Below are 15,767 nucleotides of genomic sequence, written 5' to 3'. Positions count from 1 at the left end.
TGATGCTGTAAATATATCACATCAACCCAGTGTCATGGTATAATGGAAAGAACAGTAAATGGGGAATTTGGAGACTTGAACTCAAGGTCTGCCCCTACCATTGATAGCTTGTGTGATCTTGAAGAATTTACCTAACCACAGTGGTTCTCAGTTTTGTCCTCTGTAAAATGGAGAAATAAGATTAAAGTTGTTTGGCTTTAACAAGATTTGATTTCTAAGTCATGTCTGAAAAGATTAAATTACTTGTAAGAGTAGCAGTGTGCAGATGTTTTTAACCTCACTAAACATACACCACTAGATGAAAAGAGATCTATTTCATGATTTCTGAGGAAACTAGAAGCCAATAAAAGTAGACGATAATTTATGAGACAAGTGAAAAGCTGTTTGGGCCAAGTCCAGAGGTCGAGTTACTAAGATTTAAAAAATTCCCCCTTCATGGCTGCCCTTATTTAAAATGGGCTCTAGACCTGGCATGATGGCTCACACCTGTAATCCTAGCCTTTTGGGAGGGAGATCAAGGCAGGAGGGTTGCTTGTGGCCAGGAGTTGAAGAACAGCCTGAGAAACATAGTAAGACCCCCTGCATGTCTACAAAAAAAAAAAAAAAAAAAATTAGCTGGACATGGAGGCCCACACCTGTTGTCCTAGCTGCTTAGAAGGCAAGTCAGGAGGATCACTTGAGCCAAGGAGTTCAAGAGGCTGCGGTGGGCTATGATGGTGCCATTGCACTCCAGCCTGAGTGACAGAGTGAGACACCGTCTCAAAAAATAAATTAATTAATTAAATAAAAATTAGAGGGGCTCTCTTTCTTTGTTGATATTTTGTGTGCCTTCCCCTTACAGCTGAAATATCTGCTATATGTCAGAAAAAGGTAAGAGCAAACCATTTGTGTGGTTGGGGCATGATTTATTGTGTTTGTATGTAAATTCATTTATTGACATCTGCCTCATTTCTGCACCGTGGTTTCCAGTATGTGCATGCCATTGCATTTGTGGAGGGGAAAAGGAAATAATTTAGCATGCAAGATTGCTACATCCAAATGGTCTCTATTTCTATTTTTGCTTTTGCTCATCCATCTTATGCACAATGCTTTTGTTCAGTAATTTGCAATAAAAGCCTATGTGTAATTCTGGGATAGGAGTCCAGTTAGAAAAATGTTTGAATTATACTGCAATTTATGGTACTTAACTTTAGTTAAGGATATATCTTGTATGCTAGAAATCTGGATTGTTTTGAAGTGGAGTGCAAATAGTCCAATTTGGGTGTGTGAAAAACATATCCAGACTGACTGTATGTGGAAAGTATTTATGTGTAAGTTGAACAATATATGTAGCTGAAGATTCTTCCTTTAATATTTCCTTTAGTTTTTTTTAATAATAGTTTCTCTAAACCACCTCCATCTTCTCTTCTTGTTTTAATAATCGAAAAGAGTACGAGGAGGCGGTATGATGTCATAAAAAAGAACTTTTGACGAGTTGGTTGAGATTCTTGGACTCTGGCCAGTTCTGTTCCCTCCTACCTATGTGGACCTTGCACATGTCATTTAAACTTTTTGGGATGTTGATTGTGAGTAGGTATATTGGAGGGCTGTCTCAGTTATCTATGGATGCATAACAAACCATCTGGAAACATAGTGTCTCATATGGCAACCAATTATTTAATCACAATTCTGTGGATTGGCACTTTGTCCTATGCTCAGCTCAGCTAAGCAGTTCTTTTGATAAATTACTCTAGGCTCACTCATGTATTTGCAGTCAGTTGGTGGGTAAGCTGGAATTGGCCGGCCCCAGATAGTCTCACTCCCATATCTGGGGCTCAGCTGGGATAGCTGGAATGGTGAGATGGGTAGGGTGTCTGGGCCTCTTTCCACATGATGTCTCATCGTCCAGGGGCTAGGCTGGACTTGTTCACAGGTGGCAGTCTTCTGAGAGAGTGAGAGAGCCTCACTCACTCAAGGCCTCTCAGAAGTCACACAGCATCATTTCTGTAGCATTCAACAGGTCAAAGCAAGTTCCAAGGCCGGCCCAGATTCAAAGAGTGGAGAAATAGGATCTTTGTGGTTATTGAAGGATTGGCAAGAATTCTGTGGTCACATTTAATCTACCACAGTCTGTCCTTTGGACATAATTATTTATCTTCTTTCCATATGTAAAATATGCTCACCATTTTATATGACCTCCACAAGTCTTATTCATTTATGGCTTCAGGCTTAAAGTCTAGTATCTTGTGATCTGCATGTGATATGTCACTGATTAAACTTCTTGGTAACTGATTCTCTTGATTCAGAGTCCTGTGAACTAAGAAGCAAAGTTATCTTCCCTCTCTGCACCCAAGGCACAATGTTGAGACAGGGATAGGATCATAGCAATAAGCTTCTGTTCAAAAAGAGGAAGGGAAAGCAGATAGCAGTCATTGGTCTATAGCAGCTCCAGCCACAAACACATCAACAGTTCCTCTGTCTCCAGGAATAGCATACGTGCCTTGATTACGATCTGGTTTTGTTTCCTAGAAATAGTTCCCTAATCTGTTCTTGTCCTCCTGAGCTCTTGGCTCCACTCTCTGAGACATCTTTTCTTTTCAGTAAGAAATAGTCCACGTTGCAGCTAAGTAACTTTCTCAATCTGCTTCCTGCATGTAGGAGTTAGGGTCCCATAGACCTCTTTTCATTTAGAACTGCGTCTGTTTACTTTAGTTTTAGCTGGTGGTGCTTTTGCTAGTATGACTTTCTTAAAAACTTTGTGGATTTTCAGTGAATCTCATTGGGGTCCTGTGCCCCCAAAGCCACATCTATAATGATTTTTGAGGCAGTCCTTCCTATACTTCAGGCATTTCAGTGTGCCCTTAAAATTATTAGAAGCCTTGTTATAGCTGAGAGGCTCAATTAGACATCGCCTTATAACTTTCTGAAGCCTTAACAAAGGATCTTAGAGTCATAGACCATATTCTTCCTTTGATCTTTATCCTGAGGCCATTCTTACTTTGCAATCGTTTATAAGCTTGAGGGACTAGGATTTCAAGCAGTTCTATTTTCTAAATCAGCATGTTTTGGCTCTGGGGACATATGTAACGTATTTGACGCCCAGGGTAGATCATTTTTTAACACTTCCCTCTTTACAAAGTTATTTTTAGTAACAAGCTTCAAATTAGCACATTTTTATTGCTTATCCTTTAATAAACATTGTGTTTTACATAGACGTTAATTTGGAGAACTTCCATTAAGTTCATAACAGTTCAGAATTGTTTGAGCTTGCCCTGGGTAGTTTGTATTCTACCTCTTTGTACTGCATATTCCTTGAATGGTATATTTGAAATAAGCAGTGATAGCATCGTGATTGGAAAGATAAAGAGACAGACCTTGATTATTTCAATTCTGTGATTTTGTGAGACCACTTCGAGTTATTTCTATGTGTTTAAAATTCAAAGCAGTGAAGCAAAGTTGTTGGAGTGAACATTTGAAAACATGTCCAGCTGAATCTCCATCTAAGGGAAGCCTCTCTAGTTTACCTTGGAAATGAATGAGCTGAATCCACATGGGTTGAGGCCTTTCAAATATATTATCAAAACTTAGTAGGAATCCTAGCAATTATTTAGAACTTTGATAAACTGAAGATTATTTTTGGGGAAATGTATTTTATTGCTGACATTGTTTAGGATTGATGGCATGTGGTAATAAAGCAGGTTGACTTTTAGTCAGTATTCCAGATATTATCATATGCAGTGTATCCAGATACTCCATAAGAAATTGCTCGAAATTTAGCAGCATAAAACAGCAACATTTAATTATGTTCATAGACTCTGTGGATCAGAGATTCGGACAGGGCATGATGGAGATAGCTTGTCTCTTTTGATGATGTTTGGGGCTTCATCTGGGAAGACTTGAATAGCTGAGGGTTTTAATTATCTAGAGGTTTCTAGATCATACGTTTGGGTTCTGGGATGGGGTGACTTGAAGACTAGGCTAAGCCAGTGCCATTGACTCAAGACTTAAACATGGTCTCTCCCTGTGGCTTGGCTGTCTCATGGCATCCTGACAGAGATCTGGGAGTAGTATCCTAATGAGGAAGTTTCTGAAGAGAGAACATCTCAAGGCAGCAAGTGGAAGCTGCATGTCCTTTTATAAGCATCATTTCTGTCATGCTCTATTGGTTGAAGCAGCTGCAAGCCCATCCAGATTCAAGGGGAGGGAAACTATCCTTGACTTCTTGATGGGAGGAGTGTGGACAACCCGCCTCTGGTCACAGATGATTTACATTCTTTCCCCTTGCAAAATCCTGGCTGGAGGTCCAAGAGCTTCTCATCAAAATCAAGTTCAGATGTAGACGAGGCTTTTTGGGCTTGGCTCCTTAAGTATTCTTCCTCTTGCTTTGAATACTTGTGAATGAAAGAGATGTTACCTGCATCCTGCACAGCTAACATGCAATAGTGATACAGGGGTAGGATTACTGCAGTAGAGACTCATGTAAAAGTGAGGAAATGAGAGGAAGGTAGTCATGTCTGAATCTCTGATCCACAGAGTCTATGAACATAATTAAATGTTGCTGTTTTATCCTGCTAAATTTTGAGTAAATTCTTATGGAGTATCTGGAGTTCTTAGAAATTCTGAAAGTCACAGGGCACATGTCACTTGTTCCTTAGTTAGGTGCCAGTCCTGCTTCCTGGGAGCTGGTCTCTTTGGCTCTAGGCCCCACCCTCTGGGAGATGCCCATCTTTTCCTTCTCATAAAAAGTAGCCTGTCATTTACAGCTAAGTAGTTTTATCAGCCTATTTTTTGCTTATAGAAGTTTGGAAATCCCAAAACGTCTTCTTTTTTGGGCTGTCTCTGTCCCTTTCAATCTACAGTGGTATAATTCCATTAAAAACATGGGCTTTTATGTCTCAATTTATAAACCTGCTTCATTAAACGTGAGTCAAATGCACAAACCTCTTTGGGATAAGTCGTTCTACACCTTATCTCTCTATGAGGCTCCTGGGAACGATGACTTTAAGATTCTTAGAACCCTTATTGTTGAATGAAGAGGATGCTGAGGTATGCCCTTAAGATCCTTAGAAGGCACTCCCCAACCCCTGGCTTTTTTTTTTTTTTTTGTCTATCTAAAAGAGTCTATGGTGTACCATATTAAATTCTGAGTTCTTAACAAAGGGTTTTATATTCAAGCCCTTGCCATCATTTTTTTCCTACTGAAACCACATTTTCCTGATAGGGCCCTGGATTTGATGTTTGCCTTGAGATTTTTTCTTACCTTGAGAATCTTATGCTGGCTAGAAAGACTGTCCTGAGCTCAGTATTTTCCCTTTAAATTCTAGGTGAAGACAGATTAATTCATTCTTTTATCTTCCTCCTCTCACAAGCTCTGAGTTCATAAAGGCTTAGAATCTAACGCCCCCTTGGTAGTGTTCACATCTTCACAAGCACTATTGAAAGAGACATTGACTCTGTGGTGGTCGCATCTCTCATAGGCTTGGGGCACGTCTCCAACAGCTTTAAGTGGGTGCTGCCTCACTCCTCTGCCTCCTGCCAGGGCAGCTTGAACAGTAGCACCCCTGAACTTGGAAATGTCTTACGCTCCACCACTTTTCTTGTTCCCATCACTTAATTTGCAGTTCCCTTCCTGCGGCTGATGTCAATGCTGACTCTACGAAGGGTTCTGGCTGTGTACGTCCCTGTGGTCTTCATAGAATGCTGGTGGGCATAGGAAAGGCTGGTCTGAGGCCATCGCCTTGGCACAGCACGTCCCTGTCTTTGAATGCAGCATCTACCTGTCCTTGAATGCGACAAGGACAGAGGAGCTGTAGTGGAAATCTACTCTTTTGAGGTGGATAAAATTATTTTGAAAGAGTTTATTCTGGGAGTTAACATCATTTCTTTTCTTCCCTGATGTGCAGTGATGTTGCACTCTCTGATCCATGGTTCTGTTTTTTTCTTTATATTTCTGCTGAAAAACTCTTGGAATGTTAACTTGAAATAACCCAGAAAGTGTCCTCCTCCTCACTCCCCCCATGGCCGAGGTAACTTTGCACAGGGCTTCCCTACACAGCGCCACTGATATTTAGAGCATTTCTACTACTCACAGGAATAGAAAACACTCCTCACCTTTATTTTTTAACTATGACTGAAATCTAGCTAGTGGGAGAATAACCTGCGCTTTGGAAACTAGTGGCCCTTGAATATGTTGTCACTTCGAGTGGCCCCTTAAGTTTTCATTTATTCTGATTCTTAGCCAAGTTTACCTCGGTGGTCAATTTTAATTGATTTCACTTTCTTGGCTTCTAGAACTGCAGTTCCCACGTTAGAAGAGCAGTTGTCACCTGCTTCTCAGCAGGGTGCTGCGGTCGTCACGGAAACAGGCCTGTTCGGTACTGCAAGAGGTGCCACTCAAATCATCACAGTAATGAAGTGGGGGCCGCTGCGGAGACCCACCTCTATCAGACCTCTCCTCCGCCCATCAACACGCGGGAATGCGGCGCTGAGGAGCTGGTCTGTGCCGTGGAGGCCGTGATCAGGTAACACGCAGTTTCTTAGTAGCTGCTTCTGACAACTCCACCTTGCTTTGAGCTAACCTGCTCACACTGAGATGTGCATATTTAATGCAACCTCAAATGCCCTTAGCCCAGATGCTCACCTTCCCGCAGTGTTGTAATGATGCTATTTTAATTCATGAATTCAATGAATATTTTTACAGATGCCAGTTATGTGCCAGGCACTATGCTGGGCACTTGGGAGGTAGGAGGGAATAAAATATAGTCTCTGCCCTTAAGTTACCCATGTAGGGAATAGAAAAACATAAGCACCTCATTGTGGTACGGTTTAGTGAGCTCAGTAATAGCATTGAGGAGAGGGCGTTAGGGGAACTAGGTGAAGGGGCCAATCAGAGTGAAGCATGTGAATACGCCTGGCTTGACTGACAGCAGCATTAACCAGTCAGGAGGCGGGGAAGGCAACAAGGGCGAATTACCTGCACAGGAAACAGGTGCGGGACAACTCCAGGTAATTCCATACTGGGATAAACCACGACCCTGTGGAGTCAGACAGGGACAGCAGGGACAGGTCCTGCAGGCTACTGGGTTTTTCTTCTTCTGTCACATAACCAAAAAAAAAAAAGCAATTGAAATAACTTCTACGCTTCCTCTTTTTTTGTCTGATACTCATCGAGGCAAGATTTTTTGTTTGCTTGTTTTTGTTTTATTTTGTTTTGTTTTGAGACAGAGTCTTGCTCTGTCGCCCAGGCTGGAGTGCAGTGGCACGATCTCGGCTCACTGCAACCTACACCTCCTGGGTTCAAGCGATTCTCCTGCCTCAGCCTCCTGAGTAGCTGGGATTACAGGTGCGCGCCCCACGTCCGGCTAATTTTTGTATTTTTAGTAGAGACGGGGTTTCACCGTGTTGGCCAGGCTGGTCTTGAACTCCTGACCTCAGATGATCCACCTGCCTCGGCCTCCCAAAGTGCTGGGATTACAGGCGTGAGCCACCGTGCCTGGCTCCAGGCAAGATTTTTTTTTTTTTTTTAATTAAAGAAATAATATGGCTGGGCGCAGTGGCTCGCGCCTGTAATCCCAGCACTTTGGGAGGCCGAGGCAGGTGGATCATCTGAGGTCAGGATTTGGAGACCAGCCTGACCAACACGGTGAAACCCCGTCTGTACTAAAAATACAAAAATTAGCTGGGCGTGTTGGCACCTGCCTGTAATCCCAGCTACTCAGGAGGCTGAGGCAGGAGAATCGCTTGAACCCGGGAGGCGGAGGTTGCAGTGAGCTGAGATTGCGCCACTGCACTCCAGCCTGGGAGACAGAGCAAGACTCCGTCTCAAAAAAATAAATTAAAAAAAAAAATTAGAATTTAAGTGTTAAAGGATAGAGGCCAAGTCTTTTCTGTTTCTCTTATCCCAGTGGCTGACACATAGTAGAAATACAATTAATGTTTGTCAAATCGAACATTATGGAAAGTTTGAAAAGAAATAAAAGCACCCAGCCATACTGTTATCACCATCATCATCAGTGTTGGTTATGTTCTAATTTTATTCAAATGTATGTTTCATTTCTATAACCATAATCACAGTGTATCCACAATTCTTTTTGAAATAGCATTACACTATTAGCTCTTCTCCACGTCGTTGAGTAGTTTCCATATTTATCATTTGTAGTGGATATATAATATTAATCTAGCTATAACTCACTCTTCTCTATGATTACATATTTAGACTGCTTCCAGTTTTTTACTTTTATAAGTAACACTTTGAGAAATATTTTTGTACATGGTGCTGTACCTACATTTTTTATTTTCTTAGGGTAGACAACCAGATATCAAGTACCTTGGTTCAAAGGGTATGAATATTTACATGACTCTTAATACACGACCAAGTTGCTTTTCAAAACGTGTGTATGGATTTACAATGCCAACACCATGTATAAAACTTACCAATACTGAGTGTTGTTTTTTAAAATTGGAACCTGTTTAGCAAATGGAAAAAAGAATTTTCACTGTTTCACTTTCGTGTCTTTGAATACCAAATGGTGAATATTTTTCCATTTGGGTACAAGCTCCTCAGTCTTTCCTTGTATCATGCATTTGCTGTCTGTACAGTTTCGTGATAGATATAGAGGAAGCATTGACTTATAGTGGGATGGTTGGGAACCAGAAGTCAGAGGGCATCAGTTCTGCTTGCTGCTAATTGATTGGAGGAACTAGCCTCTTTGTGCCTCAGTTTGTTCATCTTTGAAATGGGAATGGAGTATAAAATAGTAAGAAAATAGAATGCGGCATCCTGGAGTAACTCAGGATGCACAGTACTCAGTAACTCAGTAACACAGTACTCAGTTCAAATAAGAGCAATCCAGCATGCTTGAGTACTCATGAGGTACTTCCTCTGAATGGGTCATGATCTAGAATGTGTTTTTTCACAGTCTAACTTGAAATCACACTGCTCTTTGGCAGCTTGTTGAAAGAAGCCGAGTTCCATGCTGAGCAGCGAGAATATGAGCTGAACCGGCGGCGGCAGCTGGGCCTCTCCTCTTCCCACCATTCCCTGGATAATGCTGACTTTGATAACAAGGACGATGATAAACACGATCAGAGGCTGCTTAGTCAATTTGGAATATGGTTCTTAGTAAGAAAAAGAAGTTAACTCTTCTCCACTTTCTTATTTCTCATTTCAAAATTGTACTGATGTGGAATTTCTCCTGTTCTTTTAAAAGGAGTAAATAGTGAAAAATTAACCTTAGCAATGGGACTGAATTCTCTACGGCAATAGCTGTCAATCCTGAGCTGCATGTTAGATTTACCTAGGAAAGCTTTTAAAAACTAACAATTCCCAGATCGCATTCCAGAATCTTGGGAATTTTTTAAAAAGCTCTTGGCCATTGATTTTGATGAAGAGCCAGGTGTTAAACCTACAGTATCAGGATGTAGACTGGCACAAGTAGGAAAGTTGCTAGTATATATTGTCAAGTACTGGATTCAATAACATTTACAGATAATTCATGTCCCATCACCTATGTACGTGAAATTTTTCTTGAAAGTTCAGTCTCTGTGGAGCTTTTTGTGTATTTATGATAAGTCTATGTACACCAGAGACATTATAGCCAAAGCAATGCAAGGAATATGATTGCTATTGACTGATTTAACTTCAACATCTATTCAGTAGAGATCAAACATACAGATCTAACGTCCCAAGCAAGCTGAATTTACCAATGCTGCAGAGAAGCAGGCTTTTGTTTTGCCCGTTGGAGACATTAATTCAGTCTCCATAGTGATATATCTCTATTATACTTGCACATAGTTCCGTGAAAGAGTCTTTACCAAATTGGCATTTAATTGTTGATTTCACATATCTTGCTTCCTAGAAGTTATTATTTAATGACACAATGGCTACTACTGTGAACTCTTTGAAGGCAAGGACAATGTTTTATTTATTTTTTTTATTCCTGGACCCTGCCATAGTACTCAATAAAAGATTAGTTCATAGTAAATGAATGAATGATGTTTTAAAACGTCTATTTATGGGCCGGGCGCGGTGGCTCACACCTGTAATCCCAGCACTTTGGGAGGCCAAGGCGGGCAGATCACGAGGTCAGGAGATCGAGACCATCCTGGCTAACACAGTGAAACCCTGTCTCGACTAAAAATACAAAATATTAGCTGGGTGTGGTGGCAGGCGCCTGTAGTCCCAGCTACTCGGGAGGCTGAGGCAGGAGAATGGCGTGAACCCGGGAGGCGGAGCTTGCAGTGAGCCGAGATCACGCCACTGCACTCCAGCCTGGGTGACAGAGGGAGACTCCATCTCAAAAAAAAAAAGTCTATTTATGATAGTGAATTGGGGGGACTCCAAGGTATCTGAATTATTACTAATACACAATTCTTAGCAAAATATGATCATTTTAGAACCGAAATGTATATACATTATTTTCATTGAGGATATTGATGAAATATCATTTTGTTGACCTAACTTTTTAGAAGCATTTATCTGGTGCAGATTATATAATGGATTTCTTGTAGGAGAAAATGCTGAATTGGAAGGTGAAATCTTGAGGGAAAATTGTTGTTGCAATCCATCTATCCCTGTAGAAAGGAACACAGTTTCTGGATAAGCGATCCCCATTTTTAAAACTGCCTATTTCAAACGGATTATCTGGGATATCTTTTTATTTTTATTTTTATTTTTTTGCCTTTTAATGCACCTGTAATAATTTTGTAAAGATGGGTGGAAGCTGAACAAGGTTCTAATCTACCTACTTCTAGGTGAGCCTCTGCACACCCAGTGAGAACACGCCTACAGAAAGCTTGGCCAGGCTGGTGGCCATGGTGTTTCAGTGGTTTCACTCCACTGCATATATGATGGATGATGAAGTGGGAAGTCTGGTGGAAAAGCTGAAGCCTCAGTTTGTAACCAAATGGCTGAAGACCGTATGTGATGTTCGCTTCGATGTCATGGTCATGTGCCTTCTTCCTAAACCCATGGAATTTGCCAGGGTAAGTGGAGGTGTACAGCTCGCAACTTGTTAGAGAGGAGGACTTGGGGAGAAGTGCTGCCTTAGCCATGCGGGTATTATCAGTGTCTGCAGAGGAGGAACATCTTTCCTTATTTTAATTAATATAGCTAAATGAATTTAGTAACTATGTCTTGGGTGATGTGCTGCTTTGATGTTGATTTGGGATGAGGAAGAATGGCAAGATGCATTTGTGAGGTATCTTTAAGAATTTAAGGGACTATTCTTTCTCAACATTGCTGATTTTTTTTTTTAAATGGGATCTTGCTATGTTGCCCAGGCTGGTCGCCTTGAACTCCTGGGCTCAAGTGATCCTCCTGCCTCAGCCTCTGGAGTAGCTGGGAAGCTAAATATTTTTATTAAGAAACAACAAAAAAGCCTTTCCATGAGGTACTAGAGCTCAGTCCCCTTTTGGCTTAGAATCTTTGGAAAGATTACCATTCAACTAGGGGAAATGTCTTTTTTTCTTTTTTTAATCATGTATATATATATACAGGTGAATGGTAGAAGTCCCTGCCCTGCCATTTGAAATGCCAAAAAGGTTCAGGGTCAGACAAAATGCACCTATTCCTCTCACTTAAGAACAGATTTCTCTGTGCTGATCCTCTTGCTTCTGCCTCAATGAATCACATCTGAGAAGACCCCATGTTTCTTTTTCCCTTTTTTTTTTTTTTTTGAGACAGGGTCTCACTTTGTCACCGAGGATGGACTGCAGTGGTGTAGTCATACTCACAGCAGCCTTGAACTCCTGGGCTCAAGAGATCCACCTCAGAGACTACAGGCATGCATCACCACATCCATCTAATTAAAAGAATTTTTTGGTAGAGATGGGGTCTCTCTATGTTGCTCAGGCTGGTCTCAGACTCTTGGCCTCCAGCAATCTTTCTGCCTCAGCCTCCCAAAGTGCTGGGATTATACAGGCATGAGCCACTGTGAGCAGCCCATATTTTTTGAATATGATGTAATTTGCATCTAACCCAGAAAGGTGGATGTCCAGAATCAGGTTTTGGCAGTAATATGTGAAATTTTTTTTCCAAGTGTTTACTAAGTGTTATTTTTATTTGTGATTTTTTATTTCCTTTCAAAGAGATCTTGAGGCAGTTTTCAGTAGAAACCTGTGCTAAAGTAGGACATTTAAGGATAAAACAGCACAGACCATCTATAGGGGTAACTTTTATTGGATTTTCAGGACTCAGAGTGATCTGTGCATTTATGGAGATGTACTTCTTTCTTCTTTGGTGCCACCTACTGACTCACTTAGAAAATTGAATTTTTGCCTAAAGGAAATTTCCCATTTTCTGACATTCTTTGCCTGTGTTGATATGTTTTCTGTTATTATGTCTGTTGGAATAGTGAAGGATTGATGTGACATGCTTCTGGAAAATGAGAAGAAATGATTATGTTGGGAGAAAAACTTTTCTTATTCCAACTTAGGTGCAGATGTTTTGGGGTCTGCAAATTAACTGATAATAGTTTAACTGGAGAGAAGACAAAGTATATTTATGAGTACATGTGGGAGATCTCAATGATAAATTACTTCCTGAATAGCCAGAGATAAAAGATTTGTATATCAAACTTAACAAAAGGTTTACTTAAGGGCTTCAGTGAGAAGGTATGGAAGGTTCCATTGGGTTTTTTAATACCATGGGAGCTGGGCAGGAACTGGGCTATCTCCACAGCAGCTGAATCCACAGGAAACTCCCTTTGGAGGGGGATAACAGAAGGGTTTTCTCTGGAGACTGCTTGAGTCACATAATGGAAGTTCAGATAGGATTTCTTTTTGCATCTTCTTTAGCTTAAATGTTTTCACTTTAAAATAATCTTTATACCAACTGTAGGGTTTCAGTGGATAACATTTCCCTTATCTGAAACTTCCCTTGAAGTTTCAACATACATGAAAGAAGCTAGGTTGATTGCTATAGAGGGAAGATTTAGGTTAGAAATTGTGAGGTAAGAGATCTGCAGAGGAGAACAAGAGCATAGAACAAGGAACCAGAAAAGCACAGATTAATGGTTGGGATAGACTATAAATCTAGGTTTTGAGTACGGAGGGCAGACAGTTGAGAAGATGTCTAGATGTTGGTCTTGAAGCATGTTTAGACGGTGGAGTGAGAACATCAGTGTCACAGTTACGGTTATTTTCCAGAGCAGAGCAGGGAAGAGGTGAGTGTTTGGTGAACTTCCTGAGTGGACCAAACTGTTGTAGCAATAAGTCCTTTGAATTTTATATCATATTGTCCCCCTTCAGCTTTTAGGGCTTTGTAACAAGATAACCCAGAGTCTTAATAATGATCTAGGAAGTTAGGTTTTAGTTCTCAGTGATGCCATGTCAGGTGAGTAGGAGAAAAGTTAGAAGTGTTAATTACTGGCAAAATGGGCAAGACAGAAGGATCTAGTTTACAAAGAGGTGCAAACTGTCTCAAAGGTGATGAACAGGACTAGAATCTGATCACTCACAAGGGTGGGTTATAGTTTTTCATCAAAACATAAAATTTCTCTTTACAATCACCTGCATTTTGACCAAAGATAATCAAGGTAAGATTACTTTTGGTTACAAAATTAGTCTCTTTAAATTTGGTCTGATCATTTGCATAAGCACAGCAAGAATGGTAATTGACCACTTAGGGCTTTTTAAAGTTTGCATTGCCAGAACTCTTACAAGGAATCTCAGATTGGACTTTTAGAGGTTTCTTGATGCTAGAAGTCAGGCCAAGAACTTGTCGTCAGATTTCATCTGTAATACTTATAGATTTGGGTGAATTCCTTTCTCCTTGAGGTCTCCCAAATATTCTAAGTTTCCCAGGAAGTGACCTTTTTTACTCATCTGTAAGGCTGAGAATTCTGTAATGCAGTTATTGAATCTGTTTTTCCAAGAGGGCTTTGAAAACACTGGCTCCATAAAGTCAATCTTAGTTCCTTAAAACTGTTTAGTCATATCAGATTCCACGCAATTCACAAATATGACATTCTGCAAAGGCTTGGTAATACAACTGTAACTGCCTGATGGGTTCTTCCTGCCTGCTGCACAAACAACATCGATTCACGGAATTGAGTATAGAAAGAGTTTAATTGACATGAAGTCAGCCATGCCACACAAGAGACTGAGTTATTGCTCAAATCAGTCTCATCAAAGGCTTGTAGGTTAGGGGTTTCTCAAAGCCAATTTGGAGGAAGGAGTAGGGGTGGCTAGACAGTGGATGCTTGCTGCTGCTGATGGTTGGGTTGGAGATGAAATCATAGGGAGTTGAAGCTGTCCTCTTATGCTGAGTTGATTATGGGTGGGGACACAGGAGGACATGGCTCCAGGTGGAGCCGTGGGTGTCAGACATGCAAAAAACATGAAAAGCTATCTCAAAAAGCCAATCTTAGGTTCTACCATAGTGATGTTATCCGCAGGAATAATTGGAGAAGCTGCATATCTTGTAACCTCTGGAATAAGAGCTGGCAACCATTTATGTCTACACCTTAGCAGAATTCAGCCTCCTTTCCTCCTCATAGCCTTGTGGTCTCTTTAGAAAGGCATTTGAATTTTTGAGAAGGGCTACTGTCATTTAAACTATAAGCTAAATATCTCCCAAAGCTAGTTTGGCAGTTTAAATGCTAAAGGCAAGAGGGGGTTGGCTAGAACCGATCTCCTCCACTGTCATTATTTTCTCACTGTTATGATTTTTGTAAAGGTGGTTTCATAACCAAGTTTCCCAATTATGTCCTGTTAAAAGCAGAACAGATTGTTATTCAACTTATGCAAATAGCTGTAATGCTATGAAAATAGGAATATTCAATAAGAGCTTCTGAATTCTGGAGGAATCAGAGAGAAAAAAGATATATTTCATTTTTGTTTACAAAGGTGTAAATCTACCAAATTATTGTGAGTTATAGATAGCTTAGGAGAAAAGAGAAAGGGGTTCCTTGTATCTGAAAAACAGAACATTGATTGAAAAACTAGCAATGTTCAAAACAAAAAATGATACAAATTACAGTCATTTATCATTCAGTCCTGTGTAATTCAGTCTTGTTCTGCTTCATTGAGTTAGCAGTTAATGAACCCATTAGCTGCTCCACTAGAGTTCTGGCAATCCTTACTCATTCCAGTGGTATGATCTCAATTATTTAAGCAATGCCACCAGAAGCCTGTACGCCAGGGTACCTGTCATAATCCTTTCCACGGATCTCAGAGACAATCTGTTTATGTTGAAAATAAGCATTCTTGCTAGTAGCTGATTGCAAGAGTTTTCAGAAAAACATCAGATAACAATTACTATCTGAATGACAAAAGGCTTAAAATAGTCATAGTTAAAGATCTGCTGAAAGTTCACTGTGACACAGTTGACAAGGCAGTTTTGTTGTTTCTGTAGCATGAAACATTAAAATAATAACAAAATGATAACTGATAATATTTTGTCATTGTTGTCTACCATCAGACAAAGAAGCATAAAGACGTATCATGCCAGCAAGGGCATTGACAAATTTCTAGGAACTTTATATAATTCCTGAAATATTTGTCTTCATAACATTTCCCTATACAAATGTAACCTAAGGACAGTTAAACATCTCTTTTTATTTGACAATGCTTTCCGTAGAATTAAACATATCAAATAAACCTAATTAGTTTAATGTATCTTTTTATAGGTAAGAACAAATCCTTTGAGATTTTCAAGCGTCCCTCTGGGAAATTTTCAAGACCAGGTCAGTTCAAGACCAGGATTTTATTTAGGATTTGGCTTTGGAAAGGCAAAATATCAAAAGTTATCAGAAATGTCAAAAGATTTGAGTACTTGATTAACCAAC

At 40.2% G+C, this 15,767-nt stretch overlaps 1 protein-coding gene across 18 annotated transcripts in view; it reads left to right on the top strand.

Annotated features, from left to right (window-relative positions):
- UNC79 (unc-79 homolog, NALCN channel complex subunit) overlaps positions 1-15,767 on the top strand; it is a 278,472-nt gene that overhangs the window by 102,994 nt on the left and 159,711 nt on the right. For all 18 annotated transcript variants that reach the window (XM_012497970.2, XM_030803527.1, XM_030803532.1 and 15 more), the window contains 4 exons: positions 842-870; positions 6,271-6,500; positions 8,929-9,100; positions 10,732-10,962. In XM_012497970.2, the coding sequence (XP_012353424.2) occupies positions 842-870; positions 6,271-6,500; positions 8,929-9,100; positions 10,732-10,962 (662 nt within the window). The remainder of the gene's footprint in view (positions 1-841; positions 871-6,270; positions 6,501-8,928; positions 9,101-10,731; positions 10,963-15,767) is intronic.

The sequence above is a fragment of the Nomascus leucogenys genome, chromosome 22a, assembly GCF_006542625.1.
Source record: "Nomascus leucogenys isolate Asia chromosome 22a, Asia_NLE_v1, whole genome shotgun sequence".
Taxonomy (NCBI): domain Eukaryota; kingdom Metazoa; phylum Chordata; class Mammalia; order Primates; family Hylobatidae; genus Nomascus; species Nomascus leucogenys.
Note: the sequence above shows the minus strand (reverse complement) of the source record. Positions and strands in the feature narration are given on the sequence as shown.